Source organism: Cyanistes caeruleus, chromosome 16 (assembly GCF_971803275.1).
Source record: "Cyanistes caeruleus chromosome 16, bCyaCae1.hap1.1, whole genome shotgun sequence".
Taxonomy (NCBI): Eukaryota; Metazoa; Chordata; class Aves; order Passeriformes; family Paridae; genus Cyanistes; species Cyanistes caeruleus.
Window position 1 is genome coordinate 13110982 of NC_141716.1, and position 15830 is coordinate 13126811.

Below are 15830 nucleotides of genomic sequence, written 5' to 3' on the forward strand. Positions count from 1 at the left end.
AGGACTCCTCTGTCTCCTTTGTGGTCAGGAAGCTCTAGCGACATGACTTGTATGCTCTGGGCGCTGCGGGTAGCGGAGCTCCTCTACCTGGGGAGCGGGGAGAATAAACCAGTACAAACCAGCCCAGACTGGGGCAGCTGGGGAAAATTCAGAGTCACAAGGAGCCACTGGGAGCGAGGCAGGGGAGGGGCGGCAGTGACCGGCGAGGGGAGGCCGGGGAGAAGTTCCCGCCTCAGCCGAAGCCCCTCAGTGATTGACAATGGGGGGGGCGGCTCCCGCCCAAACCGCGGGCCGGGAAAAGTGCCCTCAGGGATTGGCTGGGCGAGACGGGGGCGGGGCTGAGGGTTCCCGCCTCTGCCAAACTGCCCTCAGTCATTGGCTGGCTGGGAAAAGCCTCAAAACCTCCTCCAAATTTCAACAAAGCTGATAAAAATTGAATAAATTTCAATAAGTATGAAATATTTCAGGCTATCTCTTCGTTACATTTAAACAGTGGAAGGTTGAAAAGGCAGCTTGTGCACTAAAACCTGGCAAAAACAAGAAAACCCCCCAAACCCCTTTGAGAATCCCTCAAAATTAAATGGTGTAGAAGCATAATAAATGTGGGCATATATAAATCAGTTAAAGCCATATTTAGTGAATAATTAAAAAAGAGGGAGGTGTAAAATAGGGCTTTGGGTGCTAAAATGCCTCAAGAAAGCACCAAAAAAGGCCAAGCACAACATTCCCCTCAGTCCTGGGCTGGCTGTCCAGCAGCTCAAGAGAAGAGTTCTCCAGCAGCTCAGGGGAGCAGCAGTAGCCCTCCTGCTGATGCACAGCCTGTGGAGCAAGGGGTCAGTGGCCCAAATGTGTCCTTTGGAAATGAGAGTTGGGTTCCTCACTGCTGTTGGAACTCACTCTGCTAGACCTGTGGGGGCTGAGGGATGTACGTGGGAAGGGTTTGGCAGCCTTGGAATGGACTTGTTGATCATCTGAGCTCTGTTCAGGGCCAGTCTGGGAGCCTGTTCCTTTCCCCTTCCCCGAGGGCAGAGTGTTGGTGAGGGCTGCAGTTGGAGGCTGTGTCTGCCCTGACAGCCGGTACCGTGGGGCTGTGGATGCTGCTGCCAGCGTGGGCTTGTCTGAGCCGGGCCTTGTGCCTCTTTCAGGTGTCCCTGCTGCAGTCACAGCTGGCCCAAGACCGACAGCACCACTGGCAGAACTACATTGAGAGCTGTTCAAGGACCAGCCAGGGGCTGTCAGACCTTCACCAGGAGCTGTCCTGCTCCTTTGCAGCTATGCTCAAGGAGCCCAAAGCTGCTCTTGTGGAAGCAGAGACTTGAAGCTGCATCGGTCTCTGAATCTTAACTTGGCAGGGACATCCTTGGGCCATCAGTCTCTGGAGATACAGGCCCTGGAGAAGGCAGGTGCAGCTCTTGTGCACAGAGGATTTGTGCCCTGCTCAGAAGGCAGTTCCTGTCAACTGGGGCACAGAAATCCTCCCTAGGACACAGACAAACGCTATCAAAGATGAGGGCAAGAAACACCAGCCCAAGCTTTTCCAAGCAGATCCATTTGGTTCTTGAAGGTCTGTTCCTAGTGAGGAATCTTTGATGTAAGCAGCAGGACTTTTCTTCTGCCTAGAAGACCTAGTGATATATTACCAAACAGAGAACAGAGCAGGAAAAAAATGCACTTGTGGCTGTCTCAGGATTCTTAATCTATTTTATGAGCCTTAAACACTGCAGCTCTAGGCATTTCTGTGTAGGAATTTGAAAAGTTCCTGAAACACCATTTTTCCTCCTCAGGTGGCTGTTCTAAAGGCAAAGCTTTACTTTCCATGAATACTTATAAACACCAAGAACCTTTTTAGGCTTTTCCTTACATCTCCCCTTGGTCAGGGAAGACAGAAGGAACTAAGCGCATCCCAAAAGAGCATGTGGGTCTTGAGAATGCTGAGCCTTAAAACTGGTGCTTCCTGGAGCAGCAACTTGGAACTCATGTTATGAGCCAGGTCCCTGCCCAGCTGCCCAGCAGGGCTGTGGGGACACGGGGGAGGCAGGGCAGGTGCCAGGGCCAGCAGGGAGCTGGGATGGGGGGAGAGCCAGGGAGGGCCGCTCCAACAGTCCCTGGAATGTTGGGATCTGGACCCTGGCAACCGTCAACAGTCCATGGAATGTTGGGGGTTGCACCCTGGCAACAATACAGAGCTCTTGGCTATTAGGGTTTGGACCCTGGAGCTGTCGACAGCTCATGAGCATTGGGGCTTGGACCTTGCGACGGCCAACAGCACTTTGATCCTGCGTGCTATTGACCCTACAAAGGCCAAGAACCTTTGGAGATTTGGGGTTGGACCCTTCAAAGGCCAAGGGCCTTTGGACACTGGGGTTCAACCCTGCAAAGGCCAAGGGCCTTTAGACATTAAGGGTTAAACCCTGCGAAGGCCAAGGGCCTTTGGACACTGCACTTTGGACACTGTTTGTGCCAAGGAGCGGATGGACACGCGACGGGTGAGTGAGAAAGCCACTGCTCTCCTTGTGCCAAGCCCTGCAGGGGCCTGGGTGGGCCTGGGCTGTGCCTCAGGGAAGGCTTCCCTCTGGGAATAGCAAGGGTTTAACAGTTGCTGTTCCAGAGCTCCAGCAGCTTTGGTGCTTGCTGTGGGGACAGGCCTGGGAGGGAATGGGGGGCACCTGGCCATCCCAGAGCACAGCCACATCTCCTCCTCCATCCTTGTCCAACCAGAGGCCATGGGCACAAACAAGGGTCATCACCTTCCCCTCAAACTAATTTACAGTGCAGCCTCAGCACATCCCAGAGGCAAACATGGGTTTTTCTCAGACATTTCTGAGATGATCCCCAGTGGCCTAGGGGAGGCCATGGGGATAATAGGAAGATGCTGCAAGGGCTGGAGTACCTGTGCCAAGGGCAAAGGAGGCAAGAGTTGGGGTTGTCCAGGTGGGAGAAGGTTCCAGGGTGATCTTAGAGGTCCTATCAATGCATGAAGGAAGGGCCTGCAAGAGAGCTGGACAGCGACTTAAGGCAGGGGCCTGCAAGGACAGGACGAGGGAAAATGGCTTCCCACTGAGACAGGGCAGGGATGGATAGGATATTTGCAGGGAATTCTGCCCTGTCAGGGTGCTGGGGCCCTGGCATGGGTTGCCCAGGGAAGCTGTGGCTGCCACTGGATCCCTGGGAGTGTTCAGGGCCAGGTTGGATGGGTGTCTGGGCAATGCCCATTTTGGCGTCCTTAGAAATGATGAGACACATTCCAGCATGTTTGTTTGTGTTGCTGTCAAACTTGTGGGCTGAAAATATTCCCAAGGAGGGGAGGAAGAGCTCAGCTGGAATTGCTTCGCTCTGGGACAGGCTGGGAAGGACTTAGAGGCGACTGCCTTGGGGGCAGGCATGCAGTCTGAGTGTGCTCTTCCCTGTGCTCTTCCAGGGAGTTCGAGGACTTTCTCACCAGGGACAATCCTCCCGAGCCCCTGAGGTGAGTAAACTGTGCTGAGCTGGCTGGGATTTTGAAACTGAATGGACACTGGTTCTTGTGGGATCAGAAGAGGCATCTCAGTGGTACTTTGGAATAGGAAGAGAATGCCTGACTAACAGCTGGATGTGGGCTTTCAGGCACTGATAGACGACGGTGACAGCATGGCCCATTCCATCATCTACACTGACAATCCTGGCAGCGTCCTCTCAACTCTGACATCCACGGATAAACAGGATCCCTTTGCATTGCTTCGGGAAGTCTCAGGGAATTGTGAGCGCATGCAGCAGCGTATTGATCAAATGGACGAGGAAAACCAAATGGTCACAAGCCGCTATCAGCAGATGAAGAATCTGGTAGAAGGAATCATAGAGTGAGCATTTCCTCCTCCTCCTCCTCCTGCATTCCAGAGGCAATCTTCTTCTAGGTCAGGGAGTTCAGAGGTTTCTGGGTGAAGAAATCACCTGTCCTACCATGTGCGGCTCTTGAAAAAAGTCCTGTCAGGGCTTTTCATGACTCCTAAGGCTGTGTGGGAGATGCACAGCCATGTTGGAATAGAAGACTCCTTTTTCTCACCATACCGCTTTCCTGAATTCTGTTCTTTGCGTGCCCCTGCCCAGCCACTGCTTCTCACTGAAGGAAGGCAAAATCCTGCCTTCCTTTCCCTTTGCCTCTGGAAGATTTCCTTGGGAGGGAAAGAGCAAGGTCTTCCTTAGCCCACTGCCCCCTGCTCCAGCCTGGAGTGCTGGAAATGGGATCGGTGACTCTTGAGGCCTCTTTGTTCTTCTGACTGAGCCTTGTCTCTGCAGTTCCTGCGAAAACGTTGGGAAGTCCAGGGAAAAGCTGCAGCAATGCATGGGGATCCCAGAGCCAGGAGCCTTGTGGCTGCGTCAAAGGAACACCGAGCAGTGGAAGGAAGCATCAGCCCAGATGGAAAAGGCACAGCAGCAGTACAGGATGGAGGTTGGTTTTGGAAATGAGACTGGTTTTCCCTTGAAAACTTGTCTTGGCCCTTCTTGTATAGTGGAGGCTGCACTGGAGGGAGAAGACCCCTCGTTGCAGAGCGAGCTGGAATCAAGAGGCAGACACTGGAGGAATTGCAGCTTCAGAGGGATCTGCTGGAGCAAAGGAGGGATGATGTTACCATGGCTCTGGACACCTCATTGCTAGGCAGCACCTGTAGGAGTGGGAGTTGTGCCAGCCAGATCAGCCCAGATGCTGTTTCTGGCAGAAGAAGACAGGGACACTGCTGTGGACACCAGCCTCAAGATGGCACACGCATTTTTTAGCCAGGGATATGCATGTTCTTCAGCAAAGTGTTGCATGCTTCTGCAAAATTTGTTGCTTTGGGCAGCCACAGAGCCTCTAAAACAGGGAATGGAGCTGGGGAAGGGTCTGGAGCACAGGTTTGACAAGGAGCAGCTGAGGGAGCTGGAGGGGCTCAGCCTGGAGAAAAGGAGGCTCAGGGGGCACCTTCTTGCTCTCTACAGCTTCCTGTGACAGGAAGGTGCAGCAGCTGAGGGTTGGGCTCTGCTCCCAGGGAGCAAGGGACAGGACACGAGGAAACTGCTCCAAGCTGTGCCAGGAGAGGTTTGGACTGGGCGTGACAGGATAGCTGCAAGAGAAGGGTTTGTTTCTGATGGTCCCTCTCAGACAGTCTCCGTTCTGGGGTATGTGGTAGGTTTGGCAAATACACAGCAGAGATTTTGCTTTTGAAGAAAAGAGCTCAAAAACACGGTTTGGTCATCTGGCTTGAATAGCAGCAAGGGCCATTAGACACCTTCTCTGTGTAAGACAAGTAAGTGGTATTGTTGGTGTGAATTGCTGCACCAAGACATCTGCATTGGCCACATCAGCCAGATTTCCATCAGTCACTAAATGTCTGCTCACCACAAGAGCCATTTCCCTGCCAAGCATCCCCTCGTTGCAGAGAGCTGCTTTGAACAAGTGAGGAGGTGACATTTTGATGGGTGTTTTGTTCTAGCTGGGGAAATCCTGTATATTTTCCTGTGCTTCAGGGAGCAAAATTGCTTTCCCCAACCTTCCTGAAAATGTCCAGTGCTGAAATAGATCCTGATAGAAATTTTGTTTGCCAAGTGGCACTTGAGGAAGATGCATTACTTTTGGGTAACAACATCACGTTTGGAGTAGGGATGTTTGTTGGCAAGGAGCTGTCAAGTCCCAGGCAAGGCAGCAGGGCCTGACACAGCAGCTCCAAGGTAACAGTGGCAGAGGCTTTTGCAGCCCAGGGTATCAGAGCTGCATAGGGCAGTGCTGTGAACCTTGGAGGCCAGAGCACAGGTGCTCCTTGTCCTCTGGCTGCCAGCGAGGTGGCACTGGCTGGCTCTGCACAGGGCTCCTGAGGAAGGGCTCAAGCTGTACCTTGTCCTGTTTCCAGGTTTCCCAGGAGCAAGAGTCATCGAGCAGGGCTCTGGAGCAGCTGCGCCGGCAATCCTCTGGCCAAGGGCACGCACTGGCCCAGGTGTGCAGAGAGAAGGAGCTGCTGGGCCAGGAGAAGGCTGCCCTTAAGGGACAACTGGCAGCTATGGAGCAGCAGCGACAAGAGCTCTGCAAGCAGCTGGCAGTGACCAGGTGAAGGCAGGGAGCACAACCTTTCAGATGTTTTTACATTCCATGGACATAAAATGGAAGTGTCTCAAAAAAAAAAAGTCACAATATGAAGGTTATTTTTTGACATCTAAAACCAGCAAAGCTCTCGTCAGCCTTGGGCTCCTGTTTGTGCTGCCAAGCACACTCCTGTGGGAAGTCAAAAGCAAGCCACCCAGCCCTGAATTGAGTAGTAGTTAAAGCATGCAGAGGTTGAGTGAAACCAAGTTTCTCTTAGGTTTGGTTCCTTATTCTGGGCATTGAACATCCCTCGTTCCTTACCAAGTAGCTTGACATGATCCTGGTCTTCAGAAGTGAAGCTCCATCTTGAGCATTCCAGGCTCTTACCTGGGGACGTTGGGAGTGTTTTGTTCTAGAAGGGGAAGTCCTGTATGTTTTCCTTTGTTGCTTGCTGCCATTCTGGGTGAAGCCAGAGGCTCCTGCTGAAAGTCTTGAGGCTTTCTGCTTCCAAGCCCACTCTTGAGAAGTGTGGGCCAGGCACTAGAGCTGGTTAGAGAGCAGCAGGGAAAGCTCTTTGGAATCCTCAATGACCTCTGGGGATTCTTGCTAATTGTTGATGGGCATCCACCTGCCAAACCCACCGAGGTCCCTTTGCACGGTCCCTCTCACTCTAAAGAAGGACAAGCCAATTGGGCCACTGCCTACAACACTAAAATAAAGGTAGCAAGCCTACTTCTTGGCTTTGCATGAGTTTAAACAGCAGTCTCTGCATTCAGGTAGTTTTTGTTCAGACAAAAGGATGTTGGGATTTTTTTACAAGTGCTGCCATGACCATGAGATTATACTGTATCATGCGAAGTAGTTCTGAAGTCTCTTAAATACACGGTGTCTGGAAGATGATGTACCTTTATGTCCATTTTCAAGAGCATTAAAAAGTCAGGAGTCAGGCAGGACAAGAGTCTGTCCTGTCCCCCTGCAGAGCAGCTTGCAAGTGCTGATGACAGAAGGGCTGTGAGCAGAGGCTGAGACTTTGCTCGTCAGCCCATCCTGTCCGGGCACAGCTCCCCAGTGTCATAGGTCAGGAACAGCAAGTGAAGCTTTGGCTGTTGAGGTCAAGTTGGGCTGGGCTGTGTGTGCTGTGCCAGGCCATAAGGAAGGCCTGGGCACTCCCTCAGAGAGCCCTGCTTTGCTATGGAAATGGCACAAAAGTGCCTTCTCTGGAAGAGTTTCCATGTGATCCATTTTCCATAGTGATGTGTGGGGATCTTGAGCCTCATTGTCCTGGAATAACCAGCTGTGGGTGTCAGGAGCAAGCAGCTCATGTCTCTCTGTATTTGTAACTTGTAGGTCAGCAAAGGAGAGCCTGGAATTCAGCCTGTCTGCTGCTCAGCAGCAGATATCTCAGCTGGAGATGAGCAGGAACCGTCTGGAGGCTCAAGTGCTCAGAGTCATGCAGGCCAAGGCAGTGGTAGAAGGTGAGGACCTCGTGTGCTTTGTTTGTGGTGCCACCCCTGCCGAGAAAAGCTAAGCACCCTGTAAAGCCACCTCTGTCCACAGGGCTTCTGAGGAGTGGTGGGGCTGGAGGCACTGAAAGGGCCTGAGGTCAGTAAAGTTAGTAAAGACTCTGACTCCTGTTGTTGGTGGTGTTTGCAGGACAAGTGAAATTCCTGCAACAAGAGCTGGAAGCAGAGAGAGCTCTCAGGAGAAAGGAACAGGAAGAGAGAGCTCAGCAGTTCATGCAGGCAGAGCAGCATCATGAAAGCCTCAGGCTTCAGGGAACAGCTCAGCAAATGGAAATAAACAAGCTCCTGCAAGACCTGGTAGGGGACAATATGCTTCTGAATTATCCAAGCTGGGCCTGTGGGAAGGTTTAGTACAAGCAGAGCCTGAGGGTGAGAAAGGGCAGCAATCCTCTGCCAGAGGCCTCTTGCTGCTGGGCTGGGCAGCAGAGCCAGCAGCTCAGACTTGGAGGTGTGTGAAGCCCCCCAGGATGGTGCTGGGACAGTAAATGCAGCCGTGGCTCCAGTGAGGGCGTAAGAGGAATTCCAGAGCAGGTTGGGCAGTGCCCACCCAAAGTGTGACAGCCCAGGGCAGGATCGTCCCCGAGTCCCTCCTGCCACGGAGCAGATGCCAACATGGAGCAGATGCCAACATGGAGCAGATGCCAATGTGGAGCAGATGCCATCAGTGCCGCTGGCTGCAGGAGCGGGAACTCGAGTCCTTTCTTGCTGTTCTTCCATGATTGACACAGGGATTAGGTTTGGGCTGGAAGCCAATGGAACAGGCCCCTGGTCCTTCAGTGCTTGTGGCTGGGGCATCAGGGAGGGGAAGGTGACACCTCCTTTTGTGAGTGCTTGGGCTCAATGCTTGTGAAGGTTTTTCCCAACAGAAATGATTCCATGAGGCTGTGATTCTTGCAGCTGCTGAGCCTCCTTTTAAATTCCCTGACAGGACATGAATTCTGGAGTGCAGAAAGCCAGTGCTGTTGTCTTTTCAGGTTGGGGTTTGTGGGATGGATGAAGCTTGACATTTTTCAGCAAGGAGCTTGCCTGCAACTTCATCTTGAAAATTTTTCTCCCCTCTTCAGAAAAATGAGCAAGAAAGACACCATTCAGAGTTACAGGAGATGCTGGAGCAATGGCAGGAAGAGAAAGCAAAGAGAGAGCGGGAGCATGAGAAGGTGCTGCTTGAGCTGAGGCAGAAAGTTGCCACCCTGCAGGCCCAACAACAAGATGAACAAATTAGATTTGAAAAAGCCAAGCGACAGGTAATGGTTCTGAAGGGAGAACTGGTGTGATTTTTTGCAAGGCTGGAGTTGTGGAGATGGCAGGCTATGGGGGCTATGTGGAGCATGTCCTCCATGTCTTCTCCATTGAATTTGGGCAGGTGAAAGGTGAACAGGTCTGTCTTTGAGACCAGGAATGAGCCCTCCCGTAGGAAGCCAGGCAGAAACATCAGCTTTAAGCTGAGACTCTTATGCTGCTCTTGTGTTCTGTTTTTCTAAGACATACCTCATAGATTCTTCACTGTTCTCTTACCACTCCCCTTCTGGTGTGTGCTGGTAGGTGTTCAGTGCCAAAGCGAGATTGTAGGACTTTTCTTTTGTGGGCAAAGGGACGGTGTAGCAGGAATGCTGACAAAAATGAGAAAAATCTATTTAACGACTCATCTAGAGTATTTCTGAAGAGGAACCCAGAGATGTCTTCTGGGCTGTGTTTTAAGTCACTTCCTGGGCAGCTGTGGCACCCCGGGGCAGACAGTGGCCCAGGGGAGCAGCAGCCAAGTGGTCTGAGGGCGCGTGAGCCCATCTGTCTTTGCCTCTTGCCACACAGATGTTGCAGGCAAGTGTGAAACCCTCTGTACTTTGCTTCTGTGCAGGTGCTGCAGGAAGAGCAGAATGAGAAGAGGGCTTTAACAGAGACACTGCTCCAAACTCGGGGACAGCTCAGCCAAGCGTGCCAGCAGGTCCAGCAGCTCAGGCAGGAGGTGAAAGAGCAGCAAGAGAAGGGACAGGTAAGTCTGAGTAGGCAGGGAACGGAGTGCAGGGCAGGGACAAGGGCACAAAAGGCAGCTCCTGGGACTGAGGGGGCAAGGGCTGCCTCAGGCTGTGGGAGCACAGAGCCTGGTAAGCTCCAGAGCTCAGGCCCAGGAAGGAGGGCTTGCAGTGCAAGCAGAGCTGGGTCGAGAAGCCACAAGAAGTAGCTGAAGGAAGTTACTCTAAATTTTGTTGCCAGACCATCAAGGCAAAGCTGCAAGCTGAGCTGCAGGAAGCTCACAATGAAATGCTGGCAGTGCAGAGGAGGCACAAGGAAGACCTTCAAGGCATCAGAGAGGAGATGAATGTCCTCCTCAAACAGAGGGATGCTCTACAAAAGCAGGTGAGTGAACCAGCAGTGGCCCTGCAGTCACCCAGGGAGGACTCTGTGGCCTTCTTGCTTTTCCATGGCAGAGCAGCAGCTGATGGGGTGATCCCTGGGGCTGCCTCATGCTGTGGGAGCTCCATGGCAGCTGCTCTGAAGGACACTCAGTGCTCTGCTGAATCTCAGCTGCTGCCCCCTGGACAGCTGGGCCAGTCCTCTGGGCTATTGGCCAGCACCCATCAGCATGGACTCCTGCTGGCCTCTTCTTGGTTTGGGAGGCGCTGTTTTAGGTGCCCATAGTGGGCCACTCAGAGACTTAACCAAGTTGTCCATGTCCATTGTGAATCTGGTGCTTTCAGGACAGGGAGAAACGGGAAGTTGTCCTTTCCCTTTCCTCACGGCCTCTGCTGTGGCTGACAGTGGCAGGCTGTGGCTGTCGCCTCTGACTGCTTTGTTCTGTTTGACTGGAGGTGGATGAGTTGACATCTCAGCTGGCAGCCTCCCGAGAGTTCCAGGAAAGCACAGTCCAGAGAGCCCAGCAAGATGTGAGCAAGGCCCAGGAACAGTTGCAGCAGAAGATGTTGGAGACTGAGCACATCCAAAAGAGGCTGGAGGAGGCAGAAGATCAGAAGAAGGAGCTCCAAGTGCTGCTACAGATAATGGAGAAGGAATCGAAACAATGGGAAGAAGTGGCACGCCAAAATTCAGAACTGCATGCTTTTGCGACTTCCCTAAAGAGAGAAAATGACAGGTAAATGAAAGCCTGTGGGACTCTGCAATGTGGTGAATGCATTCCCTCTTTGCCATCTTTGCACCTGCCTGGGGCTCTGGCAGCATTTCTTAAGTGGCAGATTCTGAACTCTCCATGAAGATACATGTCATTTTCTGTATGTTGTGTTCATTCTCTAATATTTTAAGCCTTCAGTTGGAGTTTTTCTGAAGACAAAGGCTTTTGGGGTAGCTCTTTCCCTCTAGGGAGTGTTGTGCTGTTAGGTTAGGTTAGGTGGGTGTGTTAACAGTGCTGGAGCTGCAGTGTAAGGAGCTGGATACATCCATCAGCTCCACCTTGGCTGCTGTAACTTGAGGCCTTTGGGATCTGATCAGCCTGGCATCTGATGCCTTTGCTGGGCAGAACCTTCTTAAGGCCCTGAGTGCTGATCAAGCCCAGATTGCCCTGGGAGGCACCCGAGAAACAAGAATGTCTCTGGTGCATTGTTCCTGATAAAATGCCCCCCCGGTGCCTGGAGGGGCTCAAGCAGGGTCCCTGCCACCCTCCACACTCACAGGTGTTACTGACTGTGCAAAGAATGCAAGAAACCAGAGCAAGGTTAGGGGGGCTCCTCCAGCTGATCAAGTCAAGCCAGTCTTCAGTGCCACAGGATTCTTCTTCCAAGAAGAAGACAAAGGAAAGGCAGAGCACTCTTGCTTGCCTGGAGGTTTCTGCATCTTCCATCAGCTTGAGCTCCAAGCCTCTGTTGCCACTTCTGCCTTGGGCCTTTGTTCCTCCAGCTGAAAGTAGGATGGGTGCTGGTAAATCTCAGGGAACTTCCCAGACGTCCCCTGGCTGTAGGGTGCTGCTCCTCCCACCTGGACATACAAGACGGGGGAAGGAAATGTCTCTTCCATGTTGACCAAACCTCTTCCCCTTGGAGCCTGGTTAGTCAGAAGAAAATTCTTCCTCTCCCCTAATGTCTTCATTGCAGGACTTTGTTAGGTTTGTATGCACATTCCCATCTCAAATAGAAGGTAGGCCATGAAGGCAGGAACTCCCTGTTCTTTCAGGAAGAAAAGCAGAGTGGGCACATGCTGGGCTGTGACTGCAGGGGGAACAAACAGCCAAGTTGTTTAGACAAACCTCATTGGATAGAGCAGTTTTCTCTGAGGTGCTGCAAGTCCTAGGAGTTTATAAAATGTGATACCATTAGTAATGAGTTGCATGCTTCCCTTCTAGGCTGACTCTGTCTCTGGAGGAAAGGAATATGCACCTCACAGAGCTGGAAGAAAAGAACGTGGCACTGAATAATCAGCTGTCACAGTTTCATTCTGCTCTTCAGCAGGCCGAACTGGTCTCTTCAAGCCGTGCAGGACAACTGCAGGACCAGGTAAGCTGTGCATTCCATCCTCTTCTCCAGGGACACACAACACCACCTTTGGCATGGTAGTCCCAACCTCTTTCCCCTCCCTGCAGCATCCACTGCCACTGTGTTCTGCCCAGGGCTGCTGCTGCTGCACCCTCAGGCCAAGGCTGGATCTGGTGTCTGCTGCCGATGTTTTCTCCCATTCTCTCCTGGGGCCCAGCAGGAAATCTGGGAGCAGAAGCAGCAGCACACTCCTCTGGAGCTTCTCTGTCCCTCTGTTAGCAGTGCTGTCCCTGACAGGATTGGTGCCTGTGCCAGGCACTGAGCAATGTGGGGACACAGACATGGCTATGGCAGGCTGGGCAGGGCACTTCCACCACAGCCAGTTCAGCCCGTGTTCAGAGCTGCAGCCTCAAGGGTGCCCCTTGCCTCCCTTTCCCTGCTTTCTCTACCTTTGTCTCTACTGGATTCCTGGTTCTGCACCTTCTGTTTCTGGCATATTTCTGCCTGAAGTCATTTCTCCTTCAATGCTCTCCCTACTGCCCACTCTGCTGCCTCAGGAGCAGCCCAGTCCCTGAGGCTCTCTGAATCCATCTTCCAGATCCAGGCCCTGCAGGATGCAGTGACAGAGAAGGCAGCTCAGCAGGACACTCGAGAGAAGGAGCTGCTGCAGGAGCTGGAAAAGTCCCAAGCAGGAGAACAGAGCTTGAGGGACGCTGTGCATGTGCTGCAGGCTGAGGTGTCTGGGCTGCGTCTGAGGCTCCAGAGCTCTGAGGAAAGAGCAGAGGCCATGGCCACACACTGTGAGGCCATGGAGATGGAGCTGAGGATGGCTCAGGCTGACAACAACCAAATCAAGGCCTGCAATCAGGAGCTGCAGACACTGTTGGAGGAAACTCAGCAAGGTACAACTTCTCTCCCATCCATTGCCCCATCCTGTTCCACCAGCGGGGATCTCTGATCCCATGCAGAGGTAAAGGCCTTTGCCCAGAGATGGCAGACAGGAAAAACAACATGAGTAAAAACCAGTATGAGATTTATCCATCCAAGTGCCTGTGAAAGCTTTTTCTTGAGAACTATGCTGTGGCTGGCAGTGCCAATTGGCTCTGCTGTGGCTGATCCCATACACAGCTGGTGCATTTCAGGTGCTGTGTCTGTGCTAAGCAGCTGGAGCTGGATGCCTGAGGCAAATTCTCTCAAGCTCCAGGCCCTGCCAGAGCCTCCAGGCTATTGGCCTCTCTGGAGCAGGGCTGCACAGGCATCCCAGCTGCTTTGCCTCTCTTGGATTGTTCACTCTGCACAAGGCCAAGAGCAAACACACTTTGCTATTCCTCTGAACCTTGCCCCTGCCATTCTTGTTTTTTTCTCTGCCTGGAAGTTTCCTTCATTTCTCTCAGTTTTGGAAGCTCTAGTGGGCTTAAGATTTGGTAAACCCAGTCAGGCAGAGAAGACAGTGCTGTTGTCTCTGCAGAGTGCTCATCAGTTTACTTTACTTTGCTTTCTCCCTTCTCTTTCCCCTTCCCTCCTGCAGCATTATGGAGGGCAGAACAGCAGAAGACCTCTCTAGAAACTGCCTTGAAGGAAGAGACTGTGACTGTTCGTCCGGAGGTGGCATCACTGCAGAGGAAATTGGAGAGTCAGGAGAAGGAAAGGAAAGATCTTCTGGTGAGTATGGCAGATGCCCCAAGGGGCCATTTCCTAGCTATGTTTGCACCTTTTGTTACCAGTTCAAAGGAGCACCTTTTTCCAGTTTAACTTTCCTAATTGCATTCTTCTGAACAAGGAGGAAATGATGTTGTAGCCATGTCAAAGCCAGTTAGCACTGAGGCTGCTGATTTTCCTCCATGCTGGAGTTCTGTGCCCTGGAAGCTTTAGTTCTCCATGTCCACACTGTCTCTATTGACATTGCATGGTTTGGGCAATTTCTGGTGTCCAAATCCATGTTCAGATTTCTAAATATCTGGAGCTGGCAGGAGGGATGAGAAGACCTAGGTTGCTGTTAATTGAAAGGTGTTTGGCCTTGGCTGTGTGAGAGCAGGCAGTGGGGAGAGAAGAGAGGAAAGCCAGGTGCTGATGCAGATCAGGACGTGTGCCTGCAAGGGGAGAACTCGTCCTGAGTGGCAGCAGGGAATGACAGACTGATCTGGCCATTGGTGCTGCAAGAGAGGGCAGTGGGGCTCTCGGGGATGCTGCCATGGAAAGTCTACACAGGAGTGCTGGAAAACCACTCCTGTTGCCCCAAGGCCTTGGAATGAAATGCTGAGGGTGTTTGCTCTTCCTTCCTGATGGAGAGCGCATCCTCATGGCACTGCCTAAATCCTGCTTAGCATTGACTTGAAATCCTGGCTGCAGTTCTGGCAGCTCGTGCCCAAAGGAACACAGGAGTGGAGCTTTCTGTTAGAGTTTTCTATTTCTCTGATGCCAGTTGCCCGGAAATCTGCCAACAGTTCACTCCTCCCATTTCACATCACTCTGAGGTGTGTATGGGCCATGAGTCTAGGGATAGCATTTTTTAAGGATGAGATATTCAAAGGCAAAAGTCTTCTTCATCTGTCTCTGTGAGCTTCGCTGGAAAACGGTTTTCTCATTGCCCTCAAGACCTCAAATCTTCGCTCCACTCTGTTCCAGCTCCTCACTGTACCACAATTACTCTACTTTTTGCTCAAAATCCACACTTTGAACACTCCATTCCTCCCAATATACTCTGTCATGAATTAAAGGAGTTTTTTTTCAGAACATTATTGTCCATCTCCATAGCTCTAACAGAAAAATATTTCAGCTTATAGAGCATCTCCTTATTCTCTCTTCCCCATCTAAAACTTAACTCTTTTCTTCACTGTTATCTTCATGTTGATTGTCTCTCTCTCCATCTCTCTGGGAAAAAGGAGTAATCTGTACATTTTATCCAGGTAGTAAAAGAATTAAAGTCCCAGAAAAGCTGCAAGTGTTCATGGTGTCAGGTTTCAGTCCAGCAGCAGAAACTACAAACTAAGCCAGGCCAGCTGGCTCCGTTTCTCCCTTCCCCACCCCCGCCTGCGGCCTTGTCCGGCCTGGAGTGGGGAGAGGAGGCCGAGACAGAGCCTGTTACCTTGTTAGAAGCCAGAAACCCCAAAAAAACCAAGAGAACTCTGGATTTACATCTTAAGGCGGTGTTCAAAAGTTCATCTCACTTTTCAATGGTCAAAACTGCTGTCAATTCGTAGAAATGACCAATAATTGGTCAGGAGAAAAGATTCCCATCAGTCACCAGCAGCTTCAACTACCTTGGCTCCCAAAGCTATCTTAAAGGTAAAGTCACCCCATTACATCTGAGTAGGCAGGGGATGGAGTGCAGGGCAGGGACAAGGGCACAAAAGGCAGCTCCTGGGAGTGAGGGGGCAAGGGCTGCCTCAGGCTCTGGGAACACAGAGCCTGGTAAGCTCCAGAGCTCAGGCCCAGGAAGGAGGGCTTGCAGTGCAAGCAGAGCTGGGTTGAGAAGCCACAAGAAGTAGCTGAAGGAAGTTACTCTAAATTTTGTTGCCAGACCATCAAGGCAAAGCTGCAAGCTGAGCTGCAGGAAGCTCACAATGAAATGCTGGCAGTGCAGAGGAGGCACAAGGAAGACCTTCAGGGCATCAGAGAGGAGATGAATGTCCTCCTCAAACAGAGGGATGCTCTACAAAAGCAGGTGAGTGAACCAGCAGTGGCCCTGCAGTCACCCAGGGAGGACTCTGTGGCCTTCTTGCTTTTCCATGGCAGAGCAGCAGCTGATGGGGTGATCCCTGGGGCTGCCTCATGCTGTGGGGGCTCCATGGCAGCTGCTCTGAAGGACACTCAGTGCTCTGCTGAATCTCAGCTGCTGCCCCCTGGACAGCTGGGCCA

The 15830-nt window shown here is 52.0% G+C and overlaps 1 protein-coding gene across 13 annotated transcripts in view; it reads left to right on the forward strand.

Moving 5' to 3' along the window:
- The first annotated feature begins 328 nt into the window (after positions 1-328).
- LOC111922519 (uncharacterized) overlaps positions 329-15830 on the forward strand; it is a 42091-nt gene continuing 26589 nt past the window's right edge. For 4 of the 13 annotated variants that reach the window (XR_015277124.1, XR_015277126.1, XR_015277125.1 and 1 more), the window contains exons 1-15: positions 378-2486; positions 3419-3466; positions 3604-3836; positions 4273-4426; positions 5862-6055; positions 7379-7506; positions 7685-7851; positions 8619-8798; positions 9410-9544; positions 9766-9909; positions 10362-10642; positions 11843-11993; positions 12571-12874; positions 13501-13511; positions 15493-15636. Coding sequence is in view for 9 of the 13 variants with exons in the window: in XM_086853439.1 (XP_086709565.1) it covers positions 2472-2486; positions 3419-3466; positions 3604-3836; positions 4273-4426; positions 5862-6055; positions 7379-7506; positions 7685-7851; positions 8619-8798; positions 9410-9544; positions 9766-9909; positions 10362-10642; positions 11843-11993; positions 12571-12874; positions 13501-13634; positions 15493-15636 (2412 nt within the window). In the remaining 4 variants the exon portion in view is untranslated. Of the gene's footprint in view, positions 2775-2844; positions 3467-3603; positions 3837-4272; positions 4427-5861; positions 6056-7378; positions 7507-7684; positions 7852-8618; positions 8799-9409; positions 9545-9765; positions 9910-10361; positions 10643-11842; positions 11994-12570; positions 12875-13500; positions 13635-15492; positions 15637-15830 lie in introns of all 13 variants that reach the window. The other 9 variants (XM_086853439.1, XM_086853437.1, XM_086853440.1 and 6 more) reach the window with 3 other exon arrangements.